The sequence below is a fragment of the Durio zibethinus genome, chromosome 21 (assembly GCF_047325235.1).
Source record: "Durio zibethinus cultivar Kanyao isolate XHJ-2024 chromosome 21, ASM4732523v1, whole genome shotgun sequence".
Classification (NCBI taxonomy): domain Eukaryota; kingdom Viridiplantae; phylum Streptophyta; class Magnoliopsida; order Malvales; family Malvaceae; genus Durio; species Durio zibethinus.
Window position 1 is genome coordinate 825,388 of NC_143182.1, and position 23,529 is coordinate 848,916.

Consider the following 23,529-nt stretch of genomic DNA (forward strand, 5'->3'; position numbering starts at 1 on the left):
TTTGACTTCATTTCAAGGTTTGGCTAAATGCTGAAAAAAAGGGAAAGCAATGCATGTACTGTTAACTGAAGGCACATATAGTTTTCAAGGAGACTATTTAAGCGGCTGATGCAGTTGGTCGGTTCAAAGCAAATCTTTTATTTTCCCCGTTTTTTCTCCTAAGAGGATATGGGAAAAGGGGTCAGCCTGCGGATTTGGAAATTTTGAAACAAAAGATGTTAAGAAATGCACTCTTTTGTTTTTTTCTTCTTCTTTAGTTTCTAAAAGATTTCTGTTAAAAAGTCAAGGAATATGAGGAAAAAGGGTTCTTGTAAAATTCTAGCTGCTACAAATGGAGGCATATACCGTGTCGCTTAGTCATATCATGCTGCTTCAGCTACTGTGAACCAACTGAACCAGAAAAAGGACAACGAATATCTTCTCTCATCAATTGCTTCTTGTTTATTGCATTGTAATGACTGCTTTTGGAACACTTGTGAGAAAAATTCGTATCAAATTCACAAACACCTTCATCATAGATTCGTGAATAATTCTTTTTCTCCTTGTGGCTATTCAATTCTAAACATTGCATCACAGTGGTTATGTTGGTCAAGTGGCGCAGACTGTGCCAGTGGTAGTGGAACTAATCGTTTGTTGGTGATACAAGAAAAACAAATTTGTTCTTTTGCAAGTAACAATTTGCATATCACTAACTCCCAAGTTTTGAAATTTCAATTAGATTCAAAATTTAGCACCAAAAAGTGGCCAAGTACTAGTTTATTCATACTCCGCATTCTTGGAATTTTGTTTCAATTAATGAAGCCTTGACGGTGATTCTGCAACTGGAAGTTGTTAACTCTAGTTCTCTCATGTTTATGATCTCAATTCTAATGTGCAAGAAACGGATATATCTATTGTTAGGTTCCAAAGATACAAATTACAGTTGATTAATGTATATATCAACCATCAAACAATTCAAAAGCTTTTTCGGAACATGCAAATATTGGTCAAAAATTGTACTAGATCATTTACAATGATAGTGATTCAGATTCTTTTGGGGCTTATTTGGAGGCTTTTTGGAGTTCCATAAGGTTTGCACAAACAATCTGTTCAGTACTGTTTAATTCTCTATAGGCTGGAATGAGTTATCTTGATATTCACTTCCTTAATTTGTCTGTTCATATTTCTACTAATAAATCTTGCATATCCCACCGGGAATAAATTCTTGGTTGCCTGCAGTGTATGCACAAATGTTAAGGGTTCAAATTCAATGACAAAAGAAGAGTTTGCTGCCAAGATAAACCCCATTCCTTGAATCATTTTGCTATTGGTGGAAAGGGAACATGTGAGTGCAAAATGAAGCCAAAAATGATTTACAAACAATTAAAAAAATTATATCTTCTTAAAATATAGATCCTTCAAATCCCCCAGCGGCAATCCCCTCCTCCCTGAACGGAGAAAAATAACAGAAACAAACTGTAGATGGTGAATGCCCCTGTACCTCATAATGATTACAAAATTCGTCAGATATTCTTTAGCCAGATATAGAATGACGCATTCAAAGGCAGATTCTCTAGATCAAGTGTTAATATCTGAATTAATTGAATGATAATATCTCCAGCATTGCACTCTGATAGTAACACAAAAATGAGATAAGACTAATGAAAAGGATAAGAGGAGACACATAGAGATAGAGATCACCATCCTCTGAATTGGCAAATTTTCAATAAAAAAAACATGGGGGAAAATTAGTTCAACATTAAAAATGGATTGAAGCAACAAATTGGAGGAAAAATATTATACCAAACAAACACTCAACCATATTTCTCAATGAAGGAGAAAGAAAAAGAGGGTTACCAAGGGAACCGACATCTCCATGATTTCTATATTCAAGATTCAAAAGTGTAATAAACAACCCTCACAAAAAGATAACAATTTGAAGCAATAAGAGAGAAAGTAGCTGAAGGCAGTATATACTGAATTCCATGCAACAATCATGGCCTTTCAATCAGTTTCTAAAGTCTTCTAAATTTCATGATGGTAGAGTGAGGCATCAGATATTTGGTGGGTCCCTTTTATGTCCCATAACTTGCCCATAAACACTGTTCAATTTTGTTGTTTCATAAATGGGGTTTGAAGTTTGAAAGGAATGTTCTTAAGGTAAAACTGAACAATCTTCACCAACTTTGCTATCAACATTTATTTATTCATTTATTTACTTTTTAGTCCGAATTTATCAGAATATCCAATCTCAGCATGTCCTAATGCTTGAATTTAGATACACCCACTCAGTTGATCAAGTACATATGTTGCCATTCAAATTCAAATATAAAGTGAAGTCTTTCAAAATAATCCTTACTATTATTTTTCAAAAATTAAAATCAATTTATGGGTGTCAAATATTTCATAAATCTTACTATATATATGCTGTGAATTTAAGAAATAATGCAAGAAAACTACTAGATTTTATATAAAAATCTACTTATTGATAATTTCAAATATTAAAAAAAGTAGATAATAGTATATGGTATATGAAACAGTTGGCATATATAAAGAATTAAGTTGGCAAATTCAAAATTAGATGATAGAATGTGGTATCCTTCAAGAATAAAGAAAAGAAGCTGCGGTCTTGTTTACATTTCCTTTAGATTTAAGTTAGCAAATTCTAAAGCCCACCATTCAAGAAAATGGGACTTTGCGGTGGAGGGCAACCAAAAGTCTATTTACATTCAATGCTTCTAAAGACATTCCAAGTAACATACGCTCCAGCTTATGAAGTTTTCCTTTTTTTTTTTTTTTTTTCCTTACATTCAAGGCAATTATCTCTCACACAATCTGCTCAATTTTGTTTTTCATTTTTTATTTTATAAAAAAAAAAAAGAAGCTTAAGGTTAATAAATATTAGTTTCAATTCAAACAATCAGTTCAAGTTGCATGTACGGTTGGGCCATTTCACATTCAAACAAATCCAACGAAAAGAACCAAACTGTTCGGTATATTTTTAAGCAATATGGGCCCCGGCATAGTTAGGATTCGGCCCATAAGGTAATCAATACGGGCCTGATTCACCTGACTAACATCCAATTTTTCTGGCCCAATTATATGCCTTTTTCATAATCATCGTCAAAAAAACACCTCTAGCAAAAACGGGTACGGGAATTGAGAATGGGACTATCGGTAGAATTCCAAGGCTGTAAGAGTAGGATTGTCCAAACGACAACGCATCGGCGAGCGGGAAAAGCAGCATGTGAAATGAAGATGCATACGTGGACGCGTCTTCTTCCTACGAATAACAACTTTTAATAATTTAATGAAATTTTCTTCAGTATAAAAATATTAAAATTTAAATATTTTAAATATTGCAATAATAAATACTACTATTTTTAATATTTTTATATTAATATAAAATATTTTAACAGTAAAATAATAATTTAAATTCTTTAAACTATTAATAATAAATATTCTTTTAATAATAAACAATAATTTTAAATTTGGACATAATTTATATGATATATTTAAAATTTTTTATATGATATATTAAAAATAATTAAAAAATTAATATAATAAAATTATATATTTATTTGTTTCTTAATCTTATTTATGAAAATTTTAAACTCATTTAATTCGATTCAAGTCAGATTTAGACATAATTATTTAATTTGAATTTATCTTGATCCAACTAGAAATATTGTTATATTAATAATTTTTTATTTACTTTTAATTTAAAATTTTAAAACATTAATATAAAATGTCTTTTGATATTTTAATTATAAATCTCACTATTTTGAATATTATTAATAATAAATATTTCAAAAATAAATAAATTTTATATTATTTTAATAATATTATACTATTTTATGCTAATCGATATTATTTAGAATAGCAACATTACTTTTTTAATAATATGAATATTTTCATATTTTAATTATTTAAAAATATTTTTAATTAAATTTATATGAGAATTTTAACAATAAATTCAGAGAAATAACAATTTTTAATAATTTAATGAAAAATTTTTACTATAAAATATTAAATATTAATAATTTAAATATTTTAATGATAAATATTACTATTTTAAATATTTTATTTTAATATAAAATATTTTAATAGTAAAACAATATTTTAAATATTTTAAAATATTAATAATAAATATGATGTTAATAATAAACAATATTTGTAAATATTTTAATGCTAAAATAATTTTTTAATGAGAAAAAATCCACTCACAACATTGAAAATTGAACAGCTTTACACTTTTTTAATTATTGATTTTAATTGATTCAAAAAATGAAAGTGATAAGTTGAAGAGAGAAAAAATTATTAAATCCATCTTGAAATCAATTATTAAAAAAATGTCAAATTTTTAATTTTACTTTAATATAAATTAATCCCTCTTTCATTTAAATATTAATATTTTAATAAAAATATTTAATTAGTTATGTCAATATTATTATTTTGAAAAAAAAAATTTTTAAAAATTAACCAAATAACAAAACAAAATATTTTTATTAAATTATCCAAATAACGGAAAATAATACTTTTAAAAAAATATAAACATTTTTTTCAGAAATAGTTTTGTGAAAACTGATTTTTACGAAAACGTAGCTTAAATGTAAAATGATTCAAACAGCAAATCATTCAAAAGAAGTCTGTTTGCAACCAAACTTAATTGAGCACTTTTACATTACTTTCTGTATATCATTTTACCTTCTGATATGGAGTTTGCCATACAAAGCATTTATTTAAGTTAGCATTAAGACAAAAAAGAAAAGAAAAGAAAGGGCAAATATTTACAAAGAAAGTGGATCAGGCTTCAGGCCACCTTCTCTTTACCTCAGATTTCCATCTAACCTCCTTAAGCTTCCCATCTATGCCATAATCTCGCTCCATAACAAGGTTGATTCCCTCATCTGAGTACCATCCAACTCCAATAGTAAGAATCCCATCCTTATTAACATCAACATAACTAGTCACGCCGCCCGGTAGCCAAAGCACTGTAACATCCTGCATGTCTAACATCTCTTCCTCTCTAAAGTACACTGAGCTCTCAGGCGAGCTCCTCTTCTTTAAGGTTTCTGTGCAAAGGTACACATAAGGTGCACCATTGCCTTCTGCAGCTACCGTCTCGTCACCATATATTGGAGTGGCACTAACTTCAAACACCTTCCATGGTCCTACAAGTTCTGACGGTTGGGTTCTTTTCCGTTGAGAAAATGGCTTCAAATCAAAATCCCGGTCACTGTTCAAACTATATATAACACGCTAAATCAGTTTCATCATGAACATTATAAGTCATGGAGATCTCTTATAACTAAGCAAACTTCCATCTGATGCTGATGATTTCACTAGGCATAAAGTCCGACCAACAGTATATGAGATACCACAAACCATTTTAACTTTCAAATGCTTGAATCACAAAACTAAAAACATGCAGCAAAATAATTGAACATCAAAATACAGTTCTGTACATGAATGGAATAAAAGAATACCTTTGATCATAATGATTTGCAGGACTCACCCACTCTTCTTCATAAGTAGCAACTCTCATTATTTGTACATCGGAACCCCCATTACCAAACTCTATTGTATGAACAATACGGAGTCTTTTGTGGCAACCTTTGACCAAACACTGTGCAACAAAACAAACTGAATAACTATCTTCCTTCTGTAAGTAACAAAGTTAAAACAAAACTTACATCTTCCACAAGCCCAACTTTAAGTGGAACACTTTTCTCACATGTTTAAATACAAATTATCCAGAAAATCTCATAAAAAATTTATACCATCAAAGTTTGGCACCATTACCTAGATAAATGTGAGATATAGACTCTTGAAAAAAAAGTCTACCGCAGCCTTTAATCATCATTTCCAATTAAAAAATGACATTTCCCAAAAGATGCCATCAAAATGCATTTCATACTAATAGAGTCAGTTTTCTGGTCTATTACAGCAAAATAATTTGATAAAATAACCAAGACTTTTTCCACCCTAAACTTGGCATAGCACCATGTGTGTCTGTATGAATGAATGTATGCACAATTCAGTTTACTCAAAAATAAATATTAAATATCTTTTGATTAATCAAAATGACAGAAACAATTCCAAGTATCCTTGGCCTAATTATTAATCCACAGTGTTGCATGCTGATTATTGCCAGTAAAATTAAGTGACAGCGAAATTACTGTGATGTGGATTTGTTGCAAATCCTTGGTAAAACAACAAACATGGCATGCAAAACTTACTTGTTCAAATTTAAAAGTTGGAGAAAGGTAATTATTAGAATCATCAATTTCGCCAACAGGAATATCAAGGGGCCCCCTGGAGTAAGATCCATCCTGTGAGTTAACAAATTTGATCAGCAAGTAACGGATGTCAGTAATCAAGAAAAATGTAGAGAAGAAGACATTAATATTATTCACTAAAATAAAAGATAGAATTTAGTTAATTGTTCACATCAGCCAATCAGCATCATCTTTCCTTGAATATTTTAATACACATCTTTTCTAGTAAAATGGTAAACAGTAGTCTAATCTCCTACACAATCAAATCTCATACAATATATTCCAATTTTTTTTCTATTGATCTAGGAAAATCTGTTGCCAATTCATTTTATACATTTATCGATACAAGAGTTGCACATCACACTAAAAAAGAATTGAAAGGATGAATAAATCATTTTCTTCAAAGCATTGTGTGAAAGTCTCTCATTTTATTCCTGGTTTTATAAAAAACGATTCAATATCAATATAGCAATTACTGAAGAAAGGATGAATAAATCATACCTCAAAGAAAACAAGACCAGGTTCATTACCCATGACATCTTCTTCCATCACATCACTAGTTGCCAAGTCAAAAGACTCAAATTTAGGCAAAACATTATTGACCCTACTGTCATTGGCATTTGCTTTCGGAGGTAAAGTTGCTTTCTCAACTCCGGACTCTTCTTTGTTTCTAATGCTGAAACCAATATGTTCTGGAACTTCACCATGTGGATTCAGAGTCAACCAATTTATCATTCTATGGATTTCAGAGGTCTTTCCAGTGAGAGGTGGAACTGCCTCAACGCGAGTCAGCATGTAGCAGTCATATAGGTTTTCATTACTGTTTCCAATTTCAATTGGCTCCATTTCAGCAGTAATAGGTGAAAATACAGCTCCAACCCCCTTCCATATCCCACTGACACTACTTGCAAATGTATTCCATGCAGGTTTTATTACAGGCTCCTGAAAGAACATAAAAACCGAAGAAACAAACAACTAAATTTATTAAGTCTATTTTCACTGAGTGAAACTCTGTGAGACCATTTGCCCCCTCTCTAAAGGCTCTCAAGTCTCAAGTTTCTTTATGGCAAAGGAAAACCAAGCATATTTCTGCATCAAACATGAAAACAAAACATTCTTATGGAAGCCAAAGAAAACTAAAAAGTTCATGTTGGGATTTGCAGAAAATATATTAAAGCACCAAAGAAAAAACAATGACAAAAAATTTATGTCCACACATCTAGAATTTATTTTACATTTCGATAAACTTGAAAATTTAGGAACAATTAAGTCATACTACCTACTTATCATTTTTTCTTTTTTTAAGCTTATCAACAGCACTGAAGAGTGAAGAGCTTCCAAAAAGAAGCTCAAATTAAGCTCTGTTTGAAACACAACCTGATAGTGCTCCTGTTTTGAGCTGGCATATAGTTCAAACGAGCCTTTCAAAACATGTCAAATCCAGCAACACAATATCTATGTCTACAACTAAGATTAAAGTAGAACAAAAACATATCTGAAACTAACTCCATTTTCTGATTTAAGTCATGGTCCACTCAACATTCCCAGCAGAAATCATAATGAGATATTCAGGAAAATAAAATTTCAAATAAAAAAGTACAGTCTTCAATGCCTAATCCAAATTTATTAACAGTTCTCATCATTGGTTCCAATTCCCTAAAAATTATTCTAACAAAAATTCCAAAGGTATAAATATAAGAGCAACTAATAAAGTACCTGAGTTTGGAGAACAGTTTCAACTTCCATTAACATAGCCCCAGACACCAAAACTCTACCAATCTTGCTCTTCCTACCTTTAACAACTCTCTTTCCTTTCCTCCTCTTCTGCTTGGTTCTTTCTCCCTCTTTCTCTTTCTCTGCTTTTGCCATATTATGATCAATACTCCAAACATTCTCTTTCTGTCCCTTCACTGTCACCTTCCCTTTTGGGCAGGTCTTGTTCTGGCTATTGCCAGGTCTGTTCTGGCTTTGGGTTATGAGTCTTATTTTAGAGATCTTTGGTTCAGGAAATTTCGAAGAGATAGACAGGGAGGAGAAGAAGTTTTGAGAATTTGGTTGGTGAAAGTGAAAACCTAGACAATAATTCTTGCAGAGGTGGAGACGTGGTGATTGCATCTTCTTAGGAGACGATGATTTCTACTTTCTACACAGGAATTCCTACAGAGAGAAGAGACAGAGTGAAAGTTATAGGGCCTAATGCATGAGACCCATGCTCAATAGACAATTTAGCTAGCCCATATTCAATTTTCAGCTATGCCCAGACCCAAATCATTGGCCACCACTGATCCAGACCCAAAACTTTCCCGATAGAAGCGACTAGACAAAGCTTTTTCTTAGCTTACTGATCCAGTTGGCCTTTGACTAGAACCGAAAGGTGCAGAGACATCCCATTCCATCCTCCATGATTATGGGTTTCTTTGTTAGCTGAAAAGTGAGACACCTTTTCTCATGTTCCATACCTTTGGTTTTAAGCTTTTAGTTCAGGCTTTGTTCAAAATTCCCCCCCCCCCCCTCCATGTGGTTCTGCTACTTCTCTTCATCTTGCCATTGCTGTATTCTCTTTTTAAACGCATTGACAAAGATTGCAATTGAACGCAACTTCAAGAATACGTTTTCATTACTTTTAATCAAACTATCAATTCAATCTGAATATTCAGAGTAAAATTTGTTTTTCTCGCAATTTACATAAAAGATCAATCTCATTAAAAAAAAGGGTACAGTGTACTCCTAGCCTTACACCCATTCAGGTGATTCATGGGTTTGATTTTGTTGACCATGTAATATATTTTCTTAGATTTTTATGCGCAAACCCACCCTCACCATCGCTTCCTTTTCTGATATATTAACAAATAGTAGAGGGAGCAGATCATGCAACCTGAAAATCTTCACCACTACAACACTATCAATCAGATACAAGGGATCGATCCAACAAAGATATCGATTAAAGAGAGTTTCACACGTTGGATTTGAGCCGGCGAGGAATATAATTAAATCTAAAGAGTTGTTGGCATGGCAGGCATAACATGACAGCCATATCCAAATTTGACTGAATCTAGACTGAATCATGAGGTTATGTTGGGCAATGTTCCCCTTTGGTTAACCGAAATACATTATCTTTTTTCAAACAAAATATATTGTACAAGTACCAATAAGGCAATAACTAATAGAATTCTTAACCCATTTTTAATAATTGAATCAAGAAATTCATATAAGATTCTTTAATCAAATTAATTTTAATCATACTTGCGAGATCCGATCCTCTTAACTTATTATCTTAGCCCAATCTTGTAGGAATTATTTATATATATGGTTACAATGCTATATCAAAGCAGGCTCGTGACAAAACCAAAGTCAAATTGATTTATTTCATTAATTAAGATATTATCATCTATAAGGTCAAAGATTTTGAGAAATGGCGGAATTAAAGAGAAGGGGATGGAATTGTAAAAAACATATGTTGTCAACACTTATAATTTCTTGGGTTATACATTTTGGATTTCAATATCAAGCTCATCTAAGTTATAGTAATTTACGCTTGGTGATACAAACAACATGAATTCATTGTTTCCATTCTACTTTAAATTTGAAAGGTTTAGAAAACTAAATTGATACTATAAATATTATTTCATTAAGACTTTTTTTCACTTGCCTTCCCTACTTGCTTTAGTAATATTGCTTGATAATTAACTTTACTTTTGGAAATTGGAATCTTCACTGGGTTTTTAGGTGTTGTGATCACTTGACTGAAGCTGCTTACTGGTTTGATGGATTCCAAGTTTTACTTTTTCTTGAGAAGGTGTTTGAATTTATCTACTCTGGCTGGCTTCAGTTTCTTGGTGAACAACCTTGAGTTAATCCTCTTGGCTTTTAGTATCTTGGCAGGGCTTTGCTTATATTTAGTTCAAACTAAATGATACCATATTTTTATAGTAATATATAAGAATTAAATTAAAGGTAATATTAACATCAATGATAATGACAACTGTCCTTATTAATTTCTTGACGATGTATAACAAATTTAGAACCATACATACATATATATATATATATATATATATATATATGAAGTCTAAAAGGCCTAATTGAGCAATAATTTGGTTGAGTTACAAAAACTTTAAAGTTCCATGTGTGTGGGAAACCATGGCAAGACCCGAACGGCTTGTTTACAAGTTTGGTCCTAGTGACCACGATTGTTTTGTCCTCGAGCTTGTTGTCCAGCCAAAGGTCCCAACCATCATGGTGTCATGCTTGGTTGGAATGAAAGATTACACTTTTTGGATAGCTTTACCTAACACTACTCTTGAAACCTTTTGCCAATTCCAAGTTGCCAATGCCTTTTTTCGACTCGATTCGGCAACCTGTGCTTAGTGCTTACATACGTTAGTCCTCACAAAGTCACATGCATTGGTTACTCTTAGGATGGTGGAAGATGAATAGAAAGATCCCTATCTACAAAATCTTTTTCTTTATCTTTTGTTCGTTTCCCTCTTTAAGTCACAATTATTTGAGATATGAAGGGTTAGCCTAATAGTTCTGATTCGGTCCTTACAACTTTTTTCAATCAATTATAAAGTTTCAGTGTATCTTTCATGATTGTTTATTCATGCATTTCACTCATATGAGTCGCTGCTTTCATGTCCATATATTAAGGTTATGATAAAAGCATCAAGTGGATGAAACCATCTTAAAGAGGAAACGTTTAATTCATTTTTTAATGACCATATAGTCGAGAATTAAGTGAAATTGGGGTTTAGTTCTTAACGTGCAAGTCCCAAATTAAAGTTCCTAATAATAAAAGAAAGAAAAAGGTTTCCTGAAAAGCTTGCTTTTCTAGTCCATTCAAGTATTTACATGCAAGTTTGCGACCCACGTAAAGGCAAGCACAACTTTGTCGGGAGAGGGAGAGCCATGCGTGTGGACCTTGACCCTAATTTGGTGGTATTTATCATATCAAATCAAAAAGAAAATGTATTTTTTTATTATTTATGTTTAAATTAGTTGAAAGATTATAAAAAACAATTTTTATAAATTTATTAAATCTAACGTAAATAAATTTATTTAAATCAATAAAAATAAATAAATAAACCTAAAATTCTCTTACCGTTAAATAAAAAAAATTCATACTACAAATGATGTTACTGTGGGAGGTTGGGGTCCCACATAAATGAATTTTGCCTTGGTCCCTTCCCACCCAAACATGCCATGTGACATTTCTCTCTTTTTTTCACTAGGGCATTTTTGTCCTTCTGCCCCATTCTTATTTCCCATTTCATTTTCCGCTTTCCTCTGTAACGAGAAATCATTATAATGTTTATTATTCCTTGGACATGTATGTACGCTAAATGAAAATTCTAGCTAATTAACTTTGAGGAATGACTTTAATATATGTATTTAAGTGTCACTTATCCTTGAATAAGTTATATATATTATTAGAATTGATAATTAAAAATAACGAATTTAAGAGAATTTATATTTATAATATCTTCTTTAAATAAGTAAGTAATAAAATAAAGAATTTAAAAGTAAATTAAACTCTTAAAAAAACTTGTTTAAGTATTCTAAATAATTTATCTGAAAAAGTATTTCAAATAATTAAAAAAAACTCAAATGATCCCTAACAATTCTAAATAAAAAAATAAAAAATTTAATAAACATAAATACATTAGTTATGTGGCTAAATAATTAAAGCTAAAAATTTTATTTTATGTACATAATTTTTAAACTAAAAGAAAAGAAAAAAATAGAAGCGAAAAAAATTGCTTAATATTCGAAAATCCAATTTTAAACCAACAAGGCAACAACTTTACATCTTTGAATAAATATATTAGTATTTTTTTTATTAATCCTAAATCCTAACTTGTAGTATTTTCTTTAAAATATATATTTTTGCCGATGATAAGTTATTAATTTCTTTGCACTAATTATTTTCAAACTTGATTTTTTTTTAATAATTTAAACTTGAATTATTTTTTCTGCATTACATGAGTATATATATATATATATATTATATTTTGATAAAATAGATTTTTTCTAAATAAAATAGTATTATAAAAATTTGCACAAATAAATATAAACCAAGTGACAAGTTGTCTTAATACCAAAAAAGCCCCTGAAGGAAATACCTAACTGGCCGAACCACTGTTTCCTTTCCCACTAGAGGCAGTTCTTTAAAGCACGACCGTCGACCGGTGAGCTTTCACTCTTTCAGGATCCGTACCTCACCTTAAAAAAGTGGGCAAAAAGGGGAAAAGGAAAATTATCAATTGCATAAATTAAAAAATTAGTGGAAACTAAAAGGAAGGGGGGGGGGGGTGTTACCTAATTAACTCCCCTTCGTTTTCGTAACCTCCGTTTCTCTTCTCTTTAAAATCGCAACCCCCCCCCCCCCCCCCCCAACTCCTCTCTCCAAACAACCTCCCTAAAAACCGAAGAAGATAGAGCTCCGTGGCTTGTAATGGATACCGTCTTGTTTTAGATCTCGAAACCCTACCGTTTTTCTTTTATCATTTAAAGATTCTCTAGATTTTTCTCTCAAGATTCTTTCTAATTTTTTTTTTCAAGAATCTAGTTAGCCACTGATCGGAGCTTGACTTTGCTCTGCTTTTCGAAGCTATATTGGCTTAATTGTCTTCGCGACCTAATTGAACTTTGTTTCTAACGAAGAAATTAACATTTAGGTTCTGTTTGATTCAGTTCTGACCGGTTTCGATGCGGTCACCTTCCGTTTTTACCTGCGTTTTACGTTCTTATTCATTGTGACCGAGTTGCTGTTTGTTTGGTACTGTTTGGATTTGTTTCTCTTACTTACTTAACATTTTCCTTCGTTTAAGTAAAATTCGAATGCGTTTTCTGTTTTTTAAATCGGAGTTTGATTCAGTTTCTCTTATCTCATTGATTACAGTTGTGGATTGTGGAGAAGGTGTTTGTTAGGGTTTCTGGAGAAGAAAGGTTGAAAGAGAATGGAAATGATAAAGTCTTTGTGAAAGGAGAGAAGGCGATAGAAGAGAAGACGTGATAATGGACGATAGAGGAGCTTCATTCGTCGCTGTTAGGAGGATTTCTCAAGGTCTCGAGCGAGGCAATACCTGCCATTCAACTTCTGGTAACTAAGCTCTAATTTCCAATCCTTTTTTTCTTTTTATTTTCCGTGTTTCGCCTTTTTTTTTTTTTATAAAAAATAAAAATAAAAATAAAAATAAGAATATTTTTTATGTACTACACTGTAAATCTCTCTCACCTCTCTACTTTCGAGTCTTTAGAATTTTTTTATGACTCTTCTATATTCTCTAAACCTTCTTTCTCTCTGAATCTAGATGACCTATTTTATTTCTCTTTACTCAAAATTTTCTCTCTCTCTCTCTCTCTCTCTCTCTCTCTCTCTCTCTCTCTCTCTCTGTGAGTAAATTACGGATCTCCAAAATTTGAACTGTGAGGTATAGTGAGCTTTGAGTGTTGCCAAAAACGATCCCTAACTTCATGTGTGCTGATGCGCAAATTTGTTTTGGTTAGTTTGTTCATTGATGTACTGATTATTTTTGCCGAGACATTCTTCTTTGAATTTTTGAAAATTTTGATTGTTTCAATGAATCCTTTTTTCTTGGTTTTCATGTTTTTTGGCATTTATCTTTAATAATGATTTCATACTCTAGAGGTTTGAAATTTATATGTCATGAGGAAATTTCATCCGATTTTTATAGTAGTTTACACTTTACAGGCAAACCTAAATTAACGGGCAAAGTTGCATGGCTTAGTTACTCTGTTGTTTGGAACATTTTGCATGAAATTGAAAAAGTAAAGTGATCTGATAAAGTATAAAGCCAATTAGTTGTGATTTTGTTTCTTCATTTATCTTAAAGAGTGCTTTTGATACTTTCGCGATTGAAAATTGTTTGCATTTCATTCTATTTTGGTTCTGAGATCTGCGGAATCTAACCTAATTTTCATGCCACTCTATTCTGCAAATAGATCGTGCCTCTCTTATATAGAAGCCATTCATCAATTCATTTCAAGGCTGCCAGAATCATGCTTGATTAAGTTCTCATAGATCGATTCTCAGCTCTTTCCTTCATGTTATATTAGGTGCACTTTTTGTTCATGGTTCAAAACTTGCTTAGAATTTCAGCATTTAGGATTTAAAATCTTTGTCATTTGTGTAGAAGAAAAGTTTGGGCCTAAGATAAAATCATTTCATTTCATATCATTTTTGTATCTCTCTTGTTAATTGGTTTTACAGCTCATACTTAGAATGAAGATTTACTACTTTCTTGGTAGGGTAGCAAATGCTTAGCTTTCCTTTTTGCTATTCTAATCTTGGTTGGAGATAGATGGCTGGCGTTTTTTTCCTATTTGCATTCTCTCTCTCTCTCTTTCTCTCTCTCTTGCTTCTATTAGCTGATGAAGTGAACCATCTCTTAGAATCTTTTGTTGTCTTAGGTACTGCTACTTTTGAAATTGTTAAAGAAGTGAAATGGAGATTTAGTAACTGCATTTTCATTAGTGATTTTCATAAGTAAAGTGTTTTATTTTGTTACAGCTGAGGTTGTGGCAGGATCAACAGCATGGTTGGGTCGAGGTCTTTCTTGTGTTTGTGCACAGAGAAGAGAGAGTGATACTCGTCCATCATTTGATTTAACCCCTTCCCAGGTAATGTTTTATGATCTGACCAATCTATGGATCTCTACCTGTCAACTTTGATGTTTATTTGCGCATTTCACATGTAATGTATAACTTCTTATCCTCTAAGAAATAGAAATATGATGATAGGATCTCTCATGCCCTTTCCCTGCTACTTGGTATGCCATTAATTGCTTTAACTAATGATATTTCCCAAGTTGTTTAATGCTAACATCTGATCCCAAACTTTCTAACCCAGTCAACTTTGATGTTTATTTGCCCATTTCATGTGTAATTTATAACTCCCTATCCTCTAAGAAATAGAAATATGATGACAGGATCTCTCATGTCCTTTCCCTGCTCCTTGGTATGCTATTGATCGCTTTAACTAATGATGTTTCCCAAGTTGTTTAATGCTAACATCTGATCCCAAATTTTGTGTTTAATCTCTACTATTTGATTTTAATCCCTTGTTTTATCAGTCCTGCATGTCCTATGGATGTCATTTTGTGACCTTACAATCCAGTCACTTATTGAAAGGGTGATCAGGGTGGTCTTCTACTATTAAATATTGAGGACACTTGTGACTCAATTGGTTTCATTACAAAAATCACATATGTAGGTAATAGATCATAATAACACTTCTTTTGCAACATGATTACTTAAATGGCACTCCAATCACTTGAATCTTGGGATTGTTTAGCAAAATTATTGAAGTATGAAAAAATGGCATGCTCCTATATTAGCTGTATGAGTTTGTTTGGTTGGTTAGTTCTTGTTTTATCATCAGCCTTGCATTTTCCCATTTCTGCTAAGCTGGCATATCTGTCAAGCATCATGTTGATTGATTTTCTTAGAAAATTTCAATTTTCCTCTGTTACTTTACATTTACTGGAACAAAAATTAATCTTGGGATTCATGCTGTCAGGAGGAATGCTTGCAGAGGCTGCAGAATCGTATAGATATTGCCTATGATAGTTCAATCCCAGAGCATCAGGTACCCCGTTCTGAATGATGCTATTTACACTTGGGGGTGCAATTTGAAATCTATAATATTCCATCCTGATTTATGAGGGTTATTTTCTAATTCATTATTGCTGCTTTTCTACAGGAAGCTTTAAGGGCCTTGTGGAATGCTGCATTTCCAGAAGAAGAACTACGTGGTTTAATATCTGAGCAGTGGAAGGAAATGGGGTGGCAGGGGAAGGATCCATCGACAGATTTTAGGTAGCGTAGATTCCTTTTATTTCTCCTTGTTGCTTGTGCATTTTCTCTTTCTTTAAATGACTATCTTTTTGGTAGGTACTTGTTAATATTTGGATTTTTGTCACAGGGGTGGTGGTTTTATATCATTGGAGAACCTGTTATTCTTTGCTAGAAATTTTCCAGTATGTGCTTTTACTTTTCTGCTGTTGCTTGATTCACAATGTCTTGCTTTCCTTAGTTTTCTCCAGTATTTTGCATGCTCATTTTGTTTGGTTTTTCTCAGCTATGATGTTTGAAAATAGGAAATCTAAAGGGGTTCTACCAATTGAATTGCTATGATGCACGCAATGAATAAAGTTAAATAACTATAGATGTAAATGCAAAGGTGAAGGTAAAAAAAAGGAGGGAATTACTTTAGCTTAAGTAATTAGATAACAAAAACAGCTATTTCAAAATGATCATTAACTTTCATGATTTCTGGGAATGTATTTCTTTTACATTTTCTTTACTTTAAAATCTAGTTTTGCTCGTTCACTAACTTTATCTTTTGATCTTTCTTTGTTCATCCAATGCTAAAGTGTATCTTAAATGCAGAAATCCTTCCAGGATCTCCTTTGGAAACAGGAAGGTGATCGCTCTGTGTGGGAATATCCATTTGCTGTGGCTGGTGTGAACATCACATTCATGCTCATTCAGATGCTTGATCTTGAAGCAGGTATGTATCCTTGAAAATAGAGGTGATGTGCTAGAATCCTTTTCTGGCATCTATACTAAATACTCTTTCTGAAGGACAGATCTCCTGAGTACTCAAATTCTCTGTTTTCAGACAACTGATTTTTGTTTCTATTCGATGATTGTTTTCAACAGCACAATTTTTCCTGTCGAGCAGTGAATTCGAGTCCTATTCATGTGTGGATATGTGTCAATTTAAGCCATTCTTATTTTCTTTGCTAAGCATTTACATTAAGATTGCTATTTGATACTTTTCATCAGTTAACAGTGTGCTTCAATTCTACAGTCAAACCAAGGACAATTATTGGAGCAATTTTCTTAAAGTTCCTATCAGGTATTGCCAGTTTATTCTAAGTTTTTGAACTTTTGTTGTTTAGAATATTTTCATGGAAGTTTATTCACTATTACTAGTATTTCTTTTCTGAGTCCTTTAGACCTTCAATCTAACTTTTTTGTTTGTGCTTTTTTGCCTTCGGTAGAAAATGAATCAGCGTTTGATCTTCTCTATTGCATCACATTCAAGTTAATGGACCATCAATGGCTTTCCATGCGTGCATCGTACATGGACTTCAATGTTTGTATTCTTCAACCAGAAACTTCTTTTCGGATATGGATAATAGGGTGATAAATAAACGAAGAAGGCAACAAATTTTATACCCTGATCTAACCTTCTATTACTACTGCGTTTTGTTGCGTCATCATAGTGCAACAGATCAGCATGATCATTTATTGAATCATTCTTTCTCTGGCATTTGGTTTTACAGACAGTGATGAAAGCTACCCGTCGTCAACTAGAGAGGGAGCTTCTGCTCGAAGATATAACACGGCTGGAGGATCTGCCCTCATACGGTCTTCTTACGCGATAATATTAGCGGCTGAAAGACTAAACAAGTGTTTCTGTGATGGCAAGAGCCAAGATGCGTGCTATGAATTAGACACGTCGCCTTCCTTTCACCAGATGTCTTTTAAGATAGACTAGATAAATGTACATGTGCTTTTTTCAAACAAGTGGTAGTGGTGTTCCCTTTTTATTTTTCAGAAAAGAAGGATTGCCGATTTTTATCTAGACATAGGAAGAAAGCTTAAGTATCGAAGAGTTTGTTAGGTTGATATCAACGATTCAATCAATTATTTAAAGCGCGCTTGCTTGGTATCATTCTGGCACGAATTCCCTGATTGGTTTCAATTCCACCAATGCGTGCCTTCAAATTAACCTTACAATTTACCATGGAAACTCTGTATTCGCCTGCCTGCCTGCCTACTTTGCGAGGTCAAGCAAGCGAAACCATTGAAATTTAGAAGGATAGCCATTCAAAGCCTTCTAAAGCATAGAAAATGGGCCAATACAAGAGAGTGATTTGTCTACCATTGGCCCGCTACTAATACCTTGCCCAAGCAGCTCTTGTGACAATTCACCTCAACATTTATTCTGATTCATCCTGCAGTTTCTGGTAGATGAATTAATTAGCCCCCATCCTTCAATGATACAAATGAGTTGCATAAATCATGAGATGAACTGCCACATACTAATGGAAAGCCTCAAGATCACCCACTACCCACAGCATTCAAACATCAGTACCTACTGAAATTCTAATCATACAAACCAATATAACCAGATGCTACAAAGTTTCAGCACTTGATTCACAATAACATACCACCACGAGTGCATAAAAATACCGGCATCAGACAAACATCTTAAACAGTACCATAGGCAAGAACGCCATCATCAGACCATAACAAAGTCAAAACTTGATAAAAAAAATTCAATAACAAGAAGCAAACGGAAATGGGATTGGGATGATGCCATGATGGGTAATTGCTTAGACCAAAAAATCTACTCATAGATCCAGGGGTGAAGGCAGCTCTGCCAGTTAAAGGGGCATTCGGGGAACCACAAGGCAATTTCCTTCCTTGCACTCTCAACTGAATCACTTCCGTGAATCACATTCCTGCAAAAAGAAGCCCAAATCAACACATATTGCTATGAAATAGTGTGGTAAAGACAATACAACTAAATTCAAAAAGGTGTGCATTCTAATACTTGAATGGAAAGAAAGGAGACTAATTGTACCTGCCAATGTCAATTGCAAAGTCACCACGGATTGTTCCAGGGGCGGACTCAGCAGGGTTTGTGGCTCCAATAATCTTGCGACCAGTGATAACAACATTCTTACCCTGCCAAACCATAGCAATAACTGGACCAGAGATAATGTACTCTACGAGCCCATTAAAGAAAGGCTTTGCAGACAAGTCTGCATAGTGCTTCTCAGCAAAAGATCTTTCCACATTGATGAGTTTCAACCCTAAATTAGACACATCCAATGTCGGATAAGTAACATTCCACTTAAAATTGTATAGAATTAATAATTTCAATAGATTTAGAAATCCACCATCCATTTCGTCTGTTGAATTCAAATATTACTGAAGCATTGAGAACTCTCAATCATCCTTTAAGGTACTTAAGAAACGTTAATCAATTTAAAAAAAAAAAAAAAAAAACTCAGAAACCAACAGTCAGGAATATAATGACATGGGTAAAAGCAGAGAAAATTATTAGCGAAATGATAGATTTACCTTTCAAATAGAAGCCTTTCTTCTCAAATCTGCTAATGATTTCACCAACCTGATAAACACAAAAAAGTTTCTCATTTTTAATCCACAATCGAAAAAATAAGGCGCTGCATTAGAGAAAGCGAGAACCTTTCATAAGCTCCATATATAGATTTTTTAAAAATTCATTTCAAAAGGTCTTCGATTTTATCTCCTCAGCATGCAAAAGATTGAAAAACAACTAAAATCAAGATTTGTGTAATACTTTGTATAAGTTAAAACTAAGAAGCCTGTCACTTTCTTTCCATCTCAATATTTTACCAGGCTGAAGACATCAGGCCGAAATCAGAAAGAGTAAAGTAGAAGCAATACCAGGCCTCTCTGGACCCCATCAGGCTTGATCATAATGAAAGTTTGTTCCATCTCTGAGTGTTTGTTGTCTTCTTGTTCTCTCTCAGCTTTATGAGAAAAGAAGAAGAGAGGTAAGGCCTTTAAATAAATAAATACACGTACACGGCCAACCCTAGTTTCAACAGAATATCGGATTCGTGCTCTTTGGCTATTTTGTTTAAATACAACTTGACTTCTTCGCTCTGTTTTTCCGCCTTTTTGTTTTATTGACCAAATTATTACCATAAAGAAACTTTATTAATTATGAAACAACACTTGTCATTTCAATATTTCAATCTTCCGATTCGGACACAGCGACATATATTTGTTCATACGTGGTTTTATTTATTTGTTCAGTTGATTTTTCCGTCTAATATATATATATATATATATATATATATATATATCTTGTAAAAGAACCTTTTTTAGGCGCAAATTGCAATTAAAGTGATGACCACCTATAAATAGTAATTTTGTATAGTTATCCGATATAGTATATAGTAAAATTTTTATTTACAGTATTACTAGAATGATTTGCTATAATATCTTCCGTAATAGATCTTTATTTTTTTTATTATAATAACTGTTACAGTGATGTTTTATCTTCTGTTACAGTGATTGCTATAATTAGCTGCTAATCATTAACGTCGAATGAAATTTTATCTTTTTTTGTCAATTGTTTTTTTTGGTTTATTCTGGTTTAAAATTTGCACAATTTATCTTTTCATAGCATTGGTTAAGTTATGAAATTCTTCATCATTTTTTGTTAAATTAATTAAAACATTTTTACCAAAGATAAAATAATTATCAAAAACAATATTTTGGTTTAATTTTTTGTAATTAATAATCATACGAAATTTACCTCGTTTAATCTTAGAATGGTTTCTTACCAAGAATGCTGGACTGAAGTTTAAACTGATAGTTAATTTTATCAGACCTTTATCAAGTAATTTTGAAATTTAAACTTCAAATTTATCTATATCTTATTTGGTATTTACTTAAATATTAGGGTAAAGGCATTTTCATGTAAAACTTGTCGGAAACACCTTAATGGTGCGTAAGGATTTGGCGTATAGAATCCAAGGAAAAAGAAACATTGACAAGCCAATTGACAGTCGACAGAGAATGCTCTTCTAAAAAGGACAGAAAATTAGTTTATAACTAAAGCCGACGTTGAAACTTTAAGGACTAAGCTAAGAGGCTGGTTGATATTGATAAAAGCAAAAATGGAGATGTTTCATTCATCATCCCACCCCCCCCCCCCCCCCAAAAAAAAAAAAACAACACCAAAAAAAAAGGGGTTTATGATTTCAAGTAATAAGAAAGTAGAGATATGGCTGTACAAATTGGTCTGAAGACATCATCATCAAAGAAGTCTATCCAGTATCATATATGATTTCAATTCAGACGTTCAACCTAATTCACTTGATCCAGTACAGACTTAAGGATCTAATATGGAGTACTAAAAGAAAACACGGTGAAAACCAAAGCCTTCATAACAGATGCATTTTGGCCAAAGTTCCAAAATCACTGTAATAGCTCATACAACCATACACTTAGCTTAACAAGTTGAAAAGGGAATATCAAAAGAGAGAAAAAGAAATGGCAGCTATATCCAAAGCAGAAACGACCCTTGTGACACACCAGTATGGCATAGTATAATCATTCTTCAAATAGGCTTGATCTTGAAGTGGAGTGAGATGAGGGAGAATACGAAGCACTTCAAGTCCTGCAGTAACAAAAAATGGCAATAAGACCAGAGAATAGAAATAGATAAGCAGAAGGCAGTAGATCCAATAAACTATAGCCTGTTAAATATCAGCACAACAAGAGTTACTACACATATAAGAATCAACATCTATGTATCAGTGTATGCATGAGCACAAGGAATCCGATAAACTACTGAAGACAACATTTATAAAGCTCTTCCACCTCTTGGAACAAGTCTGGTCAGATTCCAAGCATAACAAGGCATCTAATCTGTATTATTAGGCACTGGGGGTGGTAAGAATATCAAATGGACCACCCTTATGTTTGATCCAATATGGATCCTAACTAATTTTGTAGTTCTTTTCAGATAGACATTTGAAAGAAGAGCAAAAATAAACATTAGTCTTGTCTTTCAGTATTGCAATTTAAAAGCAAACATGAAAAAAAAAAGTGCCAAAGCTGAAACAAATTAACAACAATCAGTCAAGAAGCATCCATCATTGAAATCAAAATCATCTTTGTTTCACATTACCGTCACAGACAACATGTGAGGCAACAAACAAGAAAAGTAGAAACAGGAAAACCATATCCCCATACTCAATGATACAATACAAAAGCCAAAAGGGGCTCAGGACATGGATGAAAGCAATAAAATAGCAGATTGACAATATATATTAACTGACCTGAACCAGATAATAAAATATGCGAAGCCCTTCAGGATCCTTACTGCTCTGAACATCGACAAGTGACCCAATCTTTGAAGTAGTGAAAGAGATATGCTCATTCCCCATCACAATCTCAAGCTCCTGCCGTCCAACACGGTCAGGCTCTGGCCAGTTGTTATCATCTTCCTTCATGATCTACACAAAACCAACAGATTTTAACTGTATCAGAAACCATAAAACAACAAAAATTGCAAATATAAACCCTACAGAGCATTACAAGAAACAGAAATTACCATAAATCATAGAAATAATCAATTATCAACTAAAAGCTAAATCTTTTAACTTATCAAAGAAGAAGATAATGTGGTAAGGTTTTCACTTATAAGTACCAAATAGCAGTAAAACCCAGAACCCAGCAGGAAAAAGCACGCAATTTGAAAAGCTAAAAGTAGTAAAAACAGAAAATAAAATTAAAAAAATAATAATATCAATGAAAATCGGAACACAACAAATCCTAAATCCTTATTAAAACAAAACATTGAGCAAACAAGAAAAAAAACCCAAATTTCCATACAAATAAGATGACTAATTTCACTAATGTTTCTGTAAAACCCTAGGAAAACTTGAATTCCAGAAAATAAGCTGCAAAAGATTAAGGAAAAGGATAGAGAACCTCGCTCTCGGCGATGATGCGGCGGCATTCCTTGAGAACGGCAGGGGTGAGGAAGACCTCTTTACGGATCATGGTGTCGTTTTTGTAGTTGGAGTTGTTAGCATATCGGAGCTTCCCATCTGGCCTGAACTCGAACTCCAAAAACTCGTGCCCGAATTTCCCTTTATGCCCCACGTAGTAACGGAGGTAAAACTCTCCGCTTTCCTCTTCGGCCGCCATTGTTTTCCCTCTGTGTGTCTCTCAGATTCTTGACTACACAGTAACGTAAACAAAGAACATGACTCCTATCAAAGGGATTTTGTGGATCTCTCCATGGGTCAGTGTGTAAATTATTTGAGTATTTGTCGACTCATTTGGCCCACTCAAAATACAGTTCTTGGGCTATCGATCTTTGGTTTGGTCTGGGCTTTTAGTCATTGTCTTGCCTACACTTAGTTTGATTAAGAATGACAACGACATTGATATTTCGCAGCCTCACGGAGACTGACATACGCTGGGTGATTTTATTTAATTTTTTTAAATTTGCTGAATGCTGATAATAATATCTTACTTAAACTTGATGTACGAAAATTTTTTTTTTTAAGATTATAATTATAATTATATATAAATTTAATAAAATAAAAATATATATTTAATTTTTTATGTAGATATAAATTAAAATACGTAATTTTTATGTAAAATAAAATATGAATACATAAATTTTAATATTTTATATGATATAAATATATAA

General features: G+C 32.8%; 4 protein-coding genes across 9 annotated transcripts; 1 reads left to right on the plus strand and 3 right to left on the minus strand.

The window, feature by feature from the left end:
* Positions 1-4,631: 4,631 nt before the first annotated feature.
* LOC111304544 (uncharacterized) lies at positions 4,632-8,419 on the minus strand. 2 transcript variants are annotated; one of them, XM_022901164.2, is made up of 5 exons: positions 7,977-8,419; positions 6,762-7,202; positions 6,222-6,314; positions 5,469-5,608; positions 4,632-5,227 (listed from the first exon to the last, which is right to left on the minus strand). In XM_022901164.2, exons 1-5 carry the CDS (start codon positions 8,373-8,375, stop codon positions 4,786-4,788), a joined length of 1,515 nt encoding a protein of 504 aa, XP_022756899.2. In that variant the 5' UTR covers positions 8,376-8,419; the 3' UTR covers positions 4,632-4,785. The 2 variants fall into 2 exon arrangements, with proteins under 2 accessions (XP_022756899.2, XP_022756897.2); XM_022901162.2 differs by having other exon boundaries at positions 5,469-5,644.
* A 3,913-nt stretch (positions 8,420-12,332) lies between these two features.
* On the plus strand, positions 12,333-17,967 carry LOC111304545 (uncharacterized). Of its 5 annotated transcripts, none has more exons than XM_089750290.1 (10): positions 12,333-12,448; positions 13,162-13,362; positions 14,794-14,903; positions 15,802-15,870; positions 15,985-16,100; positions 16,207-16,261; positions 16,674-16,794; positions 17,098-17,145; positions 17,291-17,452; positions 17,576-17,967. In XM_089750290.1, exons 2-9 carry the CDS (start codon positions 13,278-13,280, stop codon positions 17,434-17,436), a joined length of 750 nt encoding a protein of 249 aa, XP_089606416.1. In that variant the 5' UTR covers positions 12,333-12,448; positions 13,162-13,277; the 3' UTR covers positions 17,437-17,452; positions 17,576-17,967. The 5 variants fall into 5 exon arrangements, with proteins under 5 accessions (XP_089606416.1, XP_022756904.1, XP_089606415.1 ...); XM_022901169.2 differs by having other exon boundaries at positions 12,338-12,448; positions 17,291-17,385; XM_089750289.1 differs by lacking the exon at positions 12,333-12,448 and adding an exon at positions 12,561-13,038.
* Positions 17,968-18,375: 408 nt separating this feature from the next.
* On the minus strand, positions 18,376-19,951 carry LOC111304546 (nucleoside diphosphate kinase B-like). Its single transcript, XM_022901174.2, has 4 exons — positions 19,734-19,951; positions 19,386-19,434; positions 18,883-19,114; positions 18,376-18,760 (listed from the first exon to the last, which is right to left on the minus strand). Exons 1-4 carry the CDS (start codon positions 19,782-19,784, stop codon positions 18,646-18,648), a joined length of 447 nt encoding a protein of 148 aa, XP_022756909.2. The 5' UTR covers positions 19,785-19,951; the 3' UTR covers positions 18,376-18,645.
* Positions 19,952-21,117: 1,166 nt separating this feature from the next.
* Positions 21,118-23,108, minus strand: LOC111305878 (protein mago nashi homolog). The gene is made up of 3 exons (XM_022903742.2): positions 22,800-23,108; positions 22,145-22,321; positions 21,118-21,480 (listed from the first exon to the last, which is right to left on the minus strand). Exons 1-3 carry the CDS (start codon positions 23,016-23,018, stop codon positions 21,421-21,423), a joined length of 456 nt encoding a protein of 151 aa, XP_022759477.1. The 5' UTR covers positions 23,019-23,108; the 3' UTR covers positions 21,118-21,420.
* Between the last annotated feature and the right edge of the window lie 421 nt (positions 23,109-23,529).

What these genes read in the sequence shown, in the direction of transcription:
- LOC111304544 (XM_022901162.2), bottom strand. Translation starts at nt 8,375, where the DNA reads ATGCAATCACCACGTCTCCACCTCTGCAAGAATTATTGTCTAGGTTTT. An exon ending in CTGGTCTTGTTTTCTTTGAG is followed by an intron (nt 6,315 to 6,761) that starts GTATGATTTATT and finishes GTTAACTCACAG; the next exon opens with GATGGATCTTACTCCAGGGG. An exon ending in GCAAATCATTATGATCAAAG is followed by an intron (nt 5,228 to 5,468) that starts GTATTCTTTTAT and finishes TGTTATATATAG; the next exon opens with TTTGAACAGTGACCGGGATT.
- LOC111304545 (XM_022901169.2), top strand. Translation starts at nt 13,278, where the DNA reads ATGGACGATAGAGGAGCTTCATTCGTCGCTGTTAGGAGGATTTCTCAA. An exon ending in TTGATTTAACCCCTTCCCAG is followed by an intron (nt 14,904 to 15,801) that starts GTAATGTTTTAT and finishes TCATGCTGTCAG; the next exon opens with GAGGAATGCTTGCAGAGGCT. An exon ending in GATGCTTGATCTTGAAGCAG is followed by an intron (nt 16,795 to 17,097) that starts GTATGTATCCTT and finishes TCAATTCTACAG; the next exon opens with TCAAACCAAGGACAATTATT.
- LOC111304546 (XM_022901174.2), bottom strand. Translation starts at nt 19,784, where the DNA reads ATGGAACAAACTTTCATTATGATCAAGCCTGATGGGGTCCAGAGAGGC. An exon ending in GAAAGGCTTCTATTTGAAAG is followed by an intron (nt 19,115 to 19,385) that starts GTAAATCTATCA and finishes TGTCTAATTTAG; the next exon opens with GGTTGAAACTCATCAATGTG. An exon ending in TTTGCAATTGACATTGGCAG is followed by an intron (nt 18,761 to 18,882) that starts GTACAATTAGTC and finishes TTCTTTTTGCAG; the next exon opens with GAATGTGATTCACGGAAGTG.
- LOC111305878 (XM_022903742.2), bottom strand. Translation starts at nt 23,018, where the DNA reads ATGGCGGCCGAAGAGGAAAGCGGAGAGTTTTACCTCCGTTACTACGTG. An exon ending in GCATCATCGCCGAGAGCGAG is followed by an intron (nt 22,322 to 22,799) that starts GTTCTCTATCCT and finishes GGTTTTGTGTAG; the next exon opens with ATCATGAAGGAAGATGATAA. An exon ending in TATTTTATTATCTGGTTCAG is followed by an intron (nt 21,481 to 22,144) that starts GTCAGTTAATAT and finishes TTGTTACTGCAG; the next exon opens with GACTTGAAGTGCTTCGTATT.